The sequence below is a fragment of the Oryctolagus cuniculus genome, chromosome 2, assembly GCF_051225735.1.
Source record: "Oryctolagus cuniculus isolate XC-2025 breed Fujian yellow rabbit chromosome 2, ASM5122573v1, whole genome shotgun sequence".
Taxonomy (NCBI): Eukaryota; Metazoa; Chordata; class Mammalia; order Lagomorpha; family Leporidae; genus Oryctolagus; species Oryctolagus cuniculus.
The window spans coordinates 118,596,667-118,609,077 of record NC_142868.1 but is presented as its reverse complement, the minus strand read 5'-3'; the positions used below and the strand labels follow the sequence as shown (position 1 = coordinate 118,609,077).

The 12,411-nt window shown below is 52.7% G+C and overlaps 1 protein-coding gene across 1 annotated transcript in view; it reads right to left on the bottom strand.

Annotated features, from left to right (window-relative positions):
• TTL (tubulin tyrosine ligase) overlaps positions 1–12,178 on the bottom strand; it is a 35,086-nt gene extending 22,908 nt beyond the window's left edge. Inside the window, exons 1-2 of the mRNA XM_008254086.5 lie at positions 11,878–12,178; positions 9,358–9,436 (exon numbers count right to left, since the gene is read on the bottom strand). Coding sequence (XP_008252308.3) covers positions 9,358–9,436; positions 11,878–12,034 — 236 coding nt within the window. The 5' untranslated portion in view covers positions 12,035–12,178. The remainder of the gene's footprint in view (positions 1–9,357; positions 9,437–11,877) is intronic.
• Positions 12,179–12,411: the final 233 nt, after the last annotated feature.

Genomic DNA, 12,411 nt, shown 5'->3' with positions numbered 1-12,411 from the left:
CAAGTATTTGGATTCCTGCCACCCATGTGGGAGACCTGGAATAAGTTGCCCCTCCCAGCTTTGCCCTGGCTCAGCCCCAGCCATGTGGGAAGTGAACCAGCAGATGGGAGCTCTTTTTCCCTCTTCCTCTGTCTTTCCCTTCCTCCCTTCCTCCCTTCCTCCCTTCTTCCCTTCCTCCCTCCCTCCCTCTCCCCTCCCCCTTCCCCTCCCCCTCTCCCTCTCTCTCCAATAAACACAATTTTAAGAAAGGAAGTTTGGGGCTGGTGCTGTGATGCAGCGGGTTAAAGCCCTGGCCTGAAGCACCAGCATCCCATGTGGGCAATGGTTCTAGTCCTGGCTGCTCCTCTTCCGATCCAGCTCTCTGCTGTGGCCTGGGAAGGCAGTAGAAGATGGCCCAAGTCCTTGGGCCCCTGCACCCACATGAGAGACCTGGAAGAAGCTCTTGGCTCCTGGCTTCAGATCGGCTCAGCTATGGCCGTTGCAGCCATTTGGGGAGTGAATCAGTGGCTGGAAGACCTCTCTTTCTCTCTGTCTCTACCTCTCTCTGTAACTCTTTCAAATAAATAAAAATAAATCTTTTTTTTTAAAAGAAGCTGTACCCAAAAATACTCCTAGTCTGTGAGAAAATGGTAGATACAATGAAAAATTTAAAACTATTAATTAGTAAATAAATTTGTTTTAAAGCTAAAGGCAACAGAATTTGAAAGTTATCTAAATGCAAAGGAACAAAAATAAATAAATCTCTAAAGCAATGAATGTTCATATCTGTATCTGCATTGTCTCCTGAGGTGGCCACTGGTCACATGTGGCTGCTAAGCACTGGAAATGTGGCTGGTGTAACTTGGGAACTCAATTTTAAATTTTATTTAATCCTAATTTAAAACTAATCAGCACTGAGGCTGGCACTGAGGTGTAGCGAGTAAAGCCACAGCCTGAGATGCCAGCATCCCATATGAACACCAGTTTGTGTCCCGGCTGCTCCACTTCTGATCCAGTTCTCTGATAATGACCTGGGAAAAGCAGTGAAAAATGGTCCAAGTGTCTGGGCCCCTGCCACCCAGACACCCATGTGCCAGACCTGGGAAGAAGCTCCTGGCTCCTGACTCTAGCCATTATGACCATCTGGGGGAGTGAACTAGCAGAGGTAATCTATCTCTCTCTCTCTCTCTCTCTCTTTCTGTAACCCTGACTTTCAAATAAATATATATAAATCTTTTTTTTTTTTTTTTTTTTTTTTGACAGGCAGAGTAGACAGTGAGAGAGAGAGACAGGGAGAAAGGTCTTCCTTTACCATTGGTTCATCCTCCAATGGCCGCTGCAGCCAGTGTGCTGCAGCAGGCGCACCGCGCTGATCCAAAGCCAGGAGCCAGGTGCTTTTCCTAGTCTCTCATGTGGGTGCAGGGCCCAAGCACTTGGGCCATCCTCCACTGCCTTCCCGGGCCACAGCAGAGAGCTGGCCTGGAAGAGGGGCAACCGGGACAGAATCCGGCGCCCCGACCGGGACTAGAACCCGGTGTGCCGGCGCCGCAGGCAGAAGATTAGCCTATTGTGCCGCGGCGCTGGCCTATATATAAATCTTTAAAAACACCTGATGCATTATGAAATATGTTTCTCTTTAGCACAACTTTCCTGATGTGGTGAGCTGACACTTCACTGTTGTATTGCTGTGTCCCTTTCTGGCATCACACACAGACACATCGTTGTCCTACTCAGGGACAACAGACTGATTCAAGTTCAAGTGAGTTTTTTTTCTGTGCACTGATGAAACCTTATGATGCGTGTACTACTCAGCACGAGTTACAGCACCAGCTATGTAAATCATAACTGGTAACTAAAGTGAAATAAAATTCTGTGCTTTTCTAGCTCAAACACTAAGGACTGGGGACAGGCTTTGGGTAAGACACCACTTGGGGGGCCTGCATCCCATACTACAGTGCCTAGGGTCAAGCCCAGTCCTACTCCCAGTTCTAGCATCCTGCTAATGCACACCCTGGGGGACAGCAGGTGATAGCTCAGGTAGTTGACTCTTCGTGGGAGACTCAGACTGAGTTCCTGACTCTTGCCTTCAGCCTGGTCCAACTCTGGTTGTTGTAGGCACTTGGGGAGTGACCCAGCAAATGGGAGATCTCTCATTATCTCCACACCCAATAAATTTTAAGAAAGTTTTTAGAAGTATGAACAAATTCTTGGTACTTTTTAAAAGATTTATTTATTTGAAAGTCAGTTACACAGAGAGAGAGAGAGACCCATCTTCTATCCAGTGGTTCATTCCCTAGATGGCTGCAACAGCTAGGGCTGGAACAGGCCAAAGCCAGGAGCCTGAAGCTTCTACATGGGTGCAGGATCCCAAGCACTTGCGGCATCTTCTGCTGCTTCCCCAGGCCATTAGCAGGGAGAGAGCTGGCTCAGAGTGGAGCAGCCGGGACTTGAATCGGCACCCCTATGGGATGCTAGCATCACAGGCAGCAGCTTAATCCACACTACACCACAACACCAGCTCCCTAAACAAATTTAAACCAAAGGCAGACTACTAATGTGGAATTGAATAGACACAGAAATTAGAACGATAACCAGGGCACCAAAGCCAAAAAAAGAACTGAAAGAAATTAAGTCACAGACTCACAGGGAATGGCAACTGCACGTGCTGGGGCAGAGTGAAATAAAAAGGAGCAGGGAGTAGCTTATCGTGTAAAGGAGACGTTCTCATAAGTGCTTTCCTCTCAACAGTGAAAACACAATCAATGAAACTAGTGGCTAGGGCCAGACGGTTCAGTGGGGATGCCATTCGGGAGGCCTGCATCCCATATCAAGTGCCTGGGTTCAAATCCTGGCTCTGCTCCCGATTCCAGCTTCTCGCTAATGTGCACCCTAGGAGGCAGCAGGTGATGGCTCAAGTAGTTGGATCCCTGCTACTCACAGAGAAGACCTGGATTGAGTATGGCTACTGCCTGGCTCACCCCTGATTGTTACAGGCATCTGGGGAGGGAACCAGCAGTTGGGAGATATGTGTCTGTGTGTGTCTGTGTGTGTGTGTCTTTCTGTCTTTCAAAATAAAATAAATAAATAGGGGTGTGCATTTGGCATTTGGAGCAGCAGTTAGTCGCTGCATGAGATGCCCTCATCCCATACTGAAGTGCCTGGTTTTAAGTCCCAGCTCCACATCTGATCCAGCTTCTTGCCAGTGTGCAGTCTGGGAGGCAGCAGGTGATGGCTTAAGTACTCGGGTCCCTGCCACCCACCTGGAAGAGCCAGATTGAGTTCCAGGCTCCTGGCCTTGGCCTGGGTCAGCCCTGCTTGTTGTGGGCATTTGGGAAGTACACTAGCAGATGGAAGATAACACTCTCTCTTTCAAAGTAAACAAATGTTTTAAAAATTAATAAAAGAATTTAGTGACTGATATCACGAATATCCACCAAAATTTTTTAACATGATCTGAGCTTATAAACTTTGGTCTACTATAAAATGACTTGGATTTTTGCATGCATACCAAAGAACTATTTTATTTTTATTATTATTATTTTTTTTTTTGAAAGGCAGAGTGGATAGTGAGAGAGAGAGAGGCAGAGAGAAAGGTCTTCCTTTTCCGTTGGTTCATCCCACAACGGCTGCTGCAGCCGGCGCACTGCGGCCGGCGCGCTGCGGCCGGCGCGCCGCGGCCATCGCACCGCGCTGATTCAAAGCCACGAGCCAGGTGCTTCCTCCTGGCCTCCCATGGGGTGCAGGGCCCAAGCACTTGGGCCATCCTCCACTGTACTCCCGGGGCACAGCAGAGAGCTGGACTGGAAAAGGAGCAACTGGGACAGAATCCGGCACCCCAAATGGGACTAGAACCCAGGGTGCTGGCGCCGCAGGTGGAGGATTAGCTTACTGAGCTGCAGCGCCAGCCCAAAAGAACTATTTTAGAAGGAAATATGGTGAAAGAAACTATTCAAGGAAAAAACTTAAAAGAAATGTTACAAAAGGTAAACAATCCTCAGTTAAGCCACAGCTGCCCACAGTCTACAAAGCCCTTCTAACCAACCATATTAAAGATGAACTCAAGATTAAAAGTTTCTCTTTAGCTTAAGACGAGTGTGTGACATTAGAGATGATGCCCAGCTGATACTTTCGGCAGACTTGGCCTCAGAACTTCCACATGCAGGAAAACAGATTGTCAAATTGCAGCACCCAAAACTTCAACCTCATGGTGTAGATATTTTTGAATCCTTCACATCTGTCAACGATTTCCACCCACATGTGAAAAATTACTTCAACTTTTTAAAAAGATTTATTTATTTGAAAAGCAGAGGAACAGAGAGAAAGAGGGAGGGAGGGAGAGGGAGGGAGGGAGAGAGAGAATCTTCCAACCACTGGTTTATACTCCCCAAATGGCTGCAACCACTGGGGCCTGACTCTAGGAGCCCAGAACTCCATCCAGGTCTCCCACACAAGCGGCAGGGGCCAAGCTCTTGGGTCATTATCCACTGCCTTTCCAGGCGCATCAGCAGGGAGCCAGACTGGAAGCAGAGTAGCTGAACTGGAACCAGTGCTCTGATATGGGATGCTGGCTTCACAAGCGACGCCGTACCCCACTGTGCCACAGCTGGCCACTACCTTCTGTCTTGATTGGCAGCTAGGCTGTATCAAATATGGATTTGCTAGGATTTTAGATTGCTTTTTCCTCCCTTACTTCATCTTTCTTTATGATACATATTGGAAACACTTGTTTCACTGTGCTGTGTGATACATGTTGGAAATATCTGTACTCAGTTTCCTGAAGCCAACTCTGTAAGGCATCCTGGCTACAGCTGTTGAACTGGTACAGTATGTAGCACCTGCAAATGTTACAATGATTTGCCAGTTGGAATTGTTGAAAGAAACAGAAGACAATGAATGTAATGATACTGAGTTCTCTGTCAATATTCACTGAGGGAATTGTACAAAGATTTACTGTACTGCGAACTCTAATTCAGATTTTTTTGAATAAAGAGAATGCTTGCCAAACGATTGTTTTTACTCAATAAATATTTCACTCAATAAGCAAAGATAAAAAATGGCAGTGTTATTTGCATTAATTTACCTCTCTCTCTGCACTGCATATGAACCAGCTACATTTAAAACTCCAAGAGAGGTGGGGAGGTGGGCACTTGGCCTGGTGGTTAAGATGCTCATGTCCCATATCTGAGTGGCTGGATTTAATTCCCAGCTCCAGCTCCAGCTCCCAGCTTCCTGCTAAGGCAGACCCTCGGAGGGAGCAGTGATAACTCAACTAGTTGGGTTCCTGCTACTCACATGAGAGACCTGGATTTAGTTCCAGGCTCCTGGCTTCAGCCTTGGCCCAGCTCCAGCCATTCAGGCAGCTGGAGACTGAACCAATAGATGGGATCTCTGTCTCTCACAAATAAAATTTTTTTAAAGATTTTATTTACTTGAAAGAGTTACAGAGAGGCAGAGGCAGAGAGAGAGAAATCTTCCATTTACTGGTTTACTCCCCAAATGGCTACATCGGCCAGAGTGGAGTCGATCCAAAGCCAGGAGCCAGGAGCTTCTTCTGGGTCTCCCACATGGGTGCAGGGGCCCAAGGATTTAGGCCATCTTCCACTGCTTTCCCAGGCCATAGCAAGGAGCTGGCTCAGAAATGGAGCAGCCAGGACTCGAACTGGCACCCAGAGGGGATGTAGGCACTGCACACGGTGGTCTTAACCTGCTACACCACAGTGCTGACCCCACAAATACAATTTTTAAAAGATTTATTTATTTGAAAAAGTTACAGGGGCTGGCGCTGTGGCCCAGTGGGTTAAAGCCCCAGCCTGCAGCATCAGCATCCCATATGGGCACCGGTTTGAGTCCCGGCTGCTCCTCTTCCGAGCCAGCTCTCTGCTACGGCCTGGGAAAGCAGTGGAAGATGGCCCAGGTCCTTGGGCCCCTGAACCTGCGTGGGAGACCCAGAAGAAGCTCCTGGCTCCTGGCTTCGGATCAGCTCAGCTCTGGCCATTACGGCTATCTGGGGCATGAACCAGCAGGATGGAAGACCTCTCTCTGGCTCTACCTCTCTCTGTTACTGTGTCTTTCAAAGAGATAAAATAATTTGGAAGGAAGGAAGGAAGGGAGGGAGGGAGGGAGGGAGGGAGGGAGGGAGGAAGGGAGGGAGGGTGGGTTAGAGAGTGAGGGTAAGGGAGAGCCTCCATCTACTGGTTCATTCCCCAGGTGGCCACAACAGCCAGAACTCAGCCTGGCCAAAGCCAGGAGCCAGGAGACCGTGGTCTTATGGCCTCAATGGATTTCTGAACCTCTCTGAGTGGCAGCTGGAAGGAGTGGGCTGAGGGCCCAGCACAGAACCCTCCTGAGGCCCGGGAGGCCTTATGAGGATGCCTGGTCACACAGCTCCCGTGTCCCATCCACCCCTCTCTGCGCTGCCACCGTGTCCTACATTCCTGATGTTCTGGAGCCCTTCCACACCACCCAAATCATGGGGAAGAGGCAAAGAGACCGGGGAAGCATCCTCTCCCGGAGTCAGTGTGGTCCTCTGCAGGGCACCTGAGAGAAGGAAGAAGCGCATGAGGATGGTGTCACACTTCTGAGGTTGCCATGACAGGGCATGTCACACGTCACTGAGGGACAGGAAGCAGGTACTGCGGCCACTGCCCATCCCCACTGTGCAAACGGGGACACTGGGATTCCGGGCGGTGCCACCCAAGGTCACATACATGTGCTGGAACCTGCTCATGACTCCAGCCTTGTACTCACTCCGCCTCACTATAGCTGCCAAATACACGAAATATGTAGAACATTATTTTTCACAGCATCCCATCTTCTGCTTCCCACTTACCAAAGCAAAATTCTACCTTTAGTGAGAAAAGTCCTAAGGAGATGGACTGAACAAAATTCATAAAAATTTCTAAAAGAAATCTGAATAAACAATCCTGTCCTGCTTCTACTGTAACAGCCTTCTGTACTGCAGATCTATGAATAGGTAATAAGAAAACTGCAGGGGCTGGTACTGTGGCACAGTAGACTGAGCCTCTCTGCCTGTGGCACTGTCATTTCATACAGGTGATGGTTCGAGTCCTGGGTGCTCCTCTTCCAATCTAGCTCTCTGCTATGGCCTGGAAAAGCAGTGGAAGATGGCCCAAGTGCCTGGGTTCCTGCACCTGTGTGGGAAACCTGGAAGAAGCTCCTGGCTCCTGGCTTCGGATCAGCGCAGCTCTGGCTGTTGCAGCCATTTGGGGAGTGACCCAGCGGATGGAAGACCTTTTTAAAACTCTGTCTCTCCCTCTCTCTGTCTGTGACTCTAACTCTCGAATAAATAAATCAAATCTTTAAAAAGAAAATAGAAGACTGTAGGCCCTGCTCTCCTTTAGGAGTAGCTGGTAGATCTTGAGAACCCATCCTACAGAGGCCTGAGTGCCCACGTTTCCAGGGCTAGTGAGTTTGAACACAAAGCTGGTAACTGTCTATGAACACTCAACCTACTAAGTATCCAGACCCCGAAAAGAAATATTAGTGAGAAGAGTGTTTTGCACCGTGTCTTTCCTAACTACCTGTTCAGCTACCTACACACACTGACTAACTCTCTGAGAAAGAATCCTGAAGACCTCATGCAGCCCTGCGCTCTCCTGCCATGCGGGCGTCTCCCTATCAAAATGGCAACAGTAACAGCAAGGACAACCACCTTAATGGGAAGCACCAGGAAGAGGAACTAAGAGCCAGGCATGATTCCAAGCTTCTATATACATTAACTCAGTTACCACGCACAACAACCCTGAGGTAGTTACCATTTTTAAAAAATTCATGTGTCGGCCGGTGCCGCGGCTCACTAGGCTAATCCTCCACCTTGCGGCGCCGGCACACCGGGTTCTAGTCCCGGTCGGGGTGCCGGATTCTGTCCCGGTTGCCCCTCTTCCAGGCCAGCTCTCTGCTGTGGCCAGGGAGTGCAGTGGAGGATGGCCCAGGTGCTTGGGCCCTGCACCCCATGGGAGACCAGGAAAAGCACCTGGCTCCTGGCTCCTGCCATCGGATCAGCGTGGTGCGCCGGCCGCAGCGCGCCGGCCGCAGCGGCCATTGGAGGGTGAACCAACAGCAAAGGAAGACCTTTCTCTCTGTCTCTCTCTCACTGTCCACTCTGCCTGTCAAAAAATAAAAAATAAATAAATAAATAAATAAAAATAAAAAAAATTCATGTGTCTATTTGAGAGCCGGAGAAAAGAGGTAGAAGGGAGAGGGGAGAAAGAGGCAGAGAGAGGGAAGAGGGAGAGAGTAAGTAGCAGGGGAGGGAGGGGGAGAGGGAGAGATCTCCTATCCATTGATTCACTCCCCAAATGTCTGCGGCAGCTGGGGCTGGGCCAGCTGGGGCTGGGCCAGCGTGAAGCCAGGAGCCTGTAACTCCATCAGGGTCTCCCATGTGGGTGGCAGGCATGCAAATATTTGAGCTATTATCTGCTGCCTTCCAGGGTGCCTATTACCAGGAAGCCGGAATCATGAACAGAGCCAGAACTTGAATCCAGGCCCTCCCATGCGGCATGCAGGCACGTTAACTAGCGTCATAAGCACTAGGTGAAATGCCCACCCTAAAGCAGTTACTCCTATGTCCTCATTGTATGGAGAAGACAAGGAAGGCAGAGACTCCAACACGCATTCACGTAGCAGCCCACTGTGCCAGATACACTCTACTGCATCACCATGTTTGCTCCTCACAACAAGGGAGGTACTGAAGCTTAGAGAGGGAAGATTTGCCAAGCTAACAAGAGGAGCTGGGGTTCAAAACCGTTGACTTTGGATGTCAGTCACCGTGCCATACTGCCGCCTTCTCCCTTACAATATAACTCCCGTGATGTCAGCCATATTCCAAGGGCACAGGGATGGGTGTGGATTAGATCTAACCCGGTGGGTTAGATCCTCTTACACCTGCCCAGACATCCTTTCTGGGGGGCCAGCCTCTGTCCAGAAAAGCCTTCAAAGCTACATCCTCCATCTCTCCCCTGGGCCAGCGGCTGGTGGACTCAGGAGCACAGAAGCCCGGGCCTTTTGCGGCTCCGCAGCTCTGTGGGCGAGACTTCCACTGAAACCACCTCTTGGCTTGGCCCCTGCCACACCCTGCTCCCCTTGCTTCCTGAGGGGTTTCTCTGGAGAGCCCTCCCCCAAGGAATCACTTACACAAAAAGTCCTGAGTCAGCCTCTGCCTCCAGAGAGCCGCCCCCTAAGAGACCCGCCCCCCGAGGGATTCCAGCACTTTGCAGGCAACATCTGAGATTGCAATCGCGGAGCTTAGAGGAAGCTTCTTCGGAACTGAAATGTGCCGGCTATTTCAGGAAAAGAATCTCGCCCTTGAATTCCCCGGGCTTGCAAACACAGAAGACATGAGCATTAATGGACACTTACTTCACTAAAGACGCCTTTCGGCACAGCTTGTCGGCCCCTCTGTAGTAATTCACCAGCTGCGCCAGCCCGGGCTCGTGACCTTGGGAGGAAAGAGGAGGTTCAGAAGGGTGCAGGGGCAGATGGGGGAACGGGAGCAGTGTCAGCACCAACACGCAGAACACAGCAGTCACGCCACGCCCGGCTTCGCTGTCTTTTCTTGCAGGGCTGCTGGCTCGCAATGGGACACTTACTTATTATTTATTTCTCTCAGTTGGCCACGGCAACGCTGTCCCTTCCCATAGTGGACATGTTAACAGCAGCGTGGTGTGGCTGCCTAAGACCGTGGCAAACTTTGCTTCTTGTTAGGGTGAAGGGCATGGCGGGTGCTTCCCACCTCACCTCTCCCCGATCCTCACCACACCTCTCTCCTGGGTCCACACCCGCAGGTCTGATTTTCCCATACAGCGAGGCACACTATTTCACATCCCCAGTGTGCCAGTAAGGAAGGTGGCACAGCCAGCACACTGGACAGCGTCAGGGTGGAGAGGCCAGGCCTCTCAAATCAGAAGCCCTGGGAGCTTTCCTCTGGGCATCCGGCCCACGGGAAGCTCATTTTCAACAGCTCTTATTACAGCTGCCCTTCCCTACAACATTAAAGCAGGAAGGATGCAAGTAACTTCTACTTGAAATAAAAAGTTCCGAATCCTAACAAAATGTATTGCATTTCCAGTAACATCAACGTAAGAGCAAACCAAGGGCTTTGAATCAAAGGTGAGAGTAATTCACCCAAGAATGGCACACCATCAGATCCACAGCTTCAGGCATCAACAGACCTCACCAGCTCCCTGGGCCTGAGACACCTGACTCACACCTCAACCACAGACCTTATGCCCGTGGGACTAGCATTCCTGAGCCTTCACCTTGCTCCATAAGCCCTTGAGTGTCACGGTGCCTCTAAGAAAATGACCATCATCCCTAATAGTGGCATGCAGCCATTTTGGTTGCGGGTGGGTTGTTTTCTTTCCCACCAAAACCAAATCTCGGCCGATCAGCTGCTGCACCTGCGGCACCTGCTTAGGCTCAGGTGCTCCCCCTGGTGCTCCAGCGCCACAGCAGTGCCAACCATCCCTGCTCACGCTCAGGAAGCCCTTTTCATTTGCTGGTGTTGGGATTCCACTGGCGCCTTCACAGATGAAAGTCAGCCAGTCAGGAAGAGAGGCAGGCGACCCGACGAGGAAATCACTATTACCCACCACAAGCAGTTTCTCCTCTTCTTCCTGTAGGATGGGCATTCTCTACTAAGGGCTTCCAGAGGAGACCACTTATCACAGGGAATCTCCTGGCACATTCCCTGTGTTCGAAGATTCCTGGGCGTGACAGCCAGCCCTTCTGTGGGGCCTCCATCCTGCACGATAAACCTGTACAACAAAGCTGACCCCACTACTAGTCCAGGGAAGAGAATGCAATGAGGTTACCATCCACACCCTTCGCTCCTCACGCTGGCACAGCTAGACCGGCCAGCTCAGCAGTGGCCAGTCCTTGCAAATGCCTGCCACCAGCCAGACCACACCCACATCCAGACCCATCTCCTGCCAGGGACACCAAGCACCACTCTCTGGGTGGCCCTCCAAGGCACAGAGGTTCTTCCTCCCTCTCTGTTCTCCCATTGAGTGTCCTTGCAATGCAGTGGGCCCCCTCTCCAGGGGCATTCTGGCCAAGAATATGGCTGCTCAGGGAGAGGCCAGCCTGCCCAGATGACAGGGCACGCTCAGGTGCAGAGATGGGATCTGAACCCCTGTGCACAACTTGTGGATTACGTCATTGAGAAGGAGCCGCCGGTCTCCCCTTCCTCCGGTAGGGGGTGTGCGGTGGTGGTGCCAAACACGCTCCCACCTCGCGAACCAGGGCGAGTCCCGCGGACACACGGGGGCGGGGAGGGCGAACCCCAGCTGGTGCCGAACCGCTACCCAGGGCACCACTGTCAGAGGAAGGGAACGTCCTAAACTAGACGCCCCTCCCCTCCGCCCTGCCCTGGGCTGGGTGCCTTCTGGAGCTCCTAATTTTGGAATCCAGGTCTTTTCCAAATCCCCTGGCCGTTCATTTGAGCCTTTGGAGGCGGGGGCGGTACAGAATCCACCCACAGCTCTCCATGGGCGCCCGCACCTGCAGGGCAGAACCTCGAGCGCGGGACACCCATGGAAGGACCCGGGCCGTCTGCCGAGCTCCGCCACCGCGTGGCCCCCAGACCTGCCCGGTTCGGGGGCTTGGACCCGGGCACCTGGGACGCGCGAAGCGCCCCGGGCTGCGGGGGCGGGTCATTGTCCCCGGGTGTCCCCTCCGCCTCCAAATCCGACTTAGGAGGAGAAAAGACACTACAAAAAGGTGGACTTGGGTCGTCCCAGGACCATTTTCTGTGTGCCCCAGGAGGGACGGAGGGGAAGACCCACGGCCTTTAACACAAAAGCGCCCGCTGCGGCCGGCGTGGGCGGAGCGGCCAGGCGGCCCGGGGCGCGGGGAGGCGGGGAAGGGCGCGCGGCTCACCCAGTCTCCCGAAGGGCAGCCGGTTCCTCTCTCCCAACATCAGGTTAAAGCGAGGGTTGTCTCGCCGCAGGCGCTTCCAGTGGCCGGTGGCGAGCAGCAACCGGGAGACCTCGGCGTAGACGCTGCTGTTCTCATCGCGCACCACGAAGGTGTACATGGCGGAGGCCTCGCCCGCGCCGGGGCCAGGCAGCCCCGCAGCAGCGCAGGGACTAGCCGGCCGAGGCGGCTGCTCAGCTCGGACCCCGCCGGCGCCCGCGCCCCGCGCTCGGGCCGCGCCTCCTGGCCCGGGCGCCGCCCCCGGCCCGCCTGCGCGCCGCGCCCGCTCCGCCTCTGGCCCGTGATTCCCCGCGCGCTCCGCGTCCTCGGCCTGCGTCTACACGGGCAGCGGAGGGGTGCGGCGGAGCGGCGGCGGGCGCGGCTGCAGCCGCAGCTCTCAGAATCCGCAGTGGAGAGGGAGAGGGAGACGAGGCGGCCCCGGAGGCCCGGCCCCCGGCTAGGGGGTGGTGCTGGCGGATGCGCCCTTTCTGGGGGGCG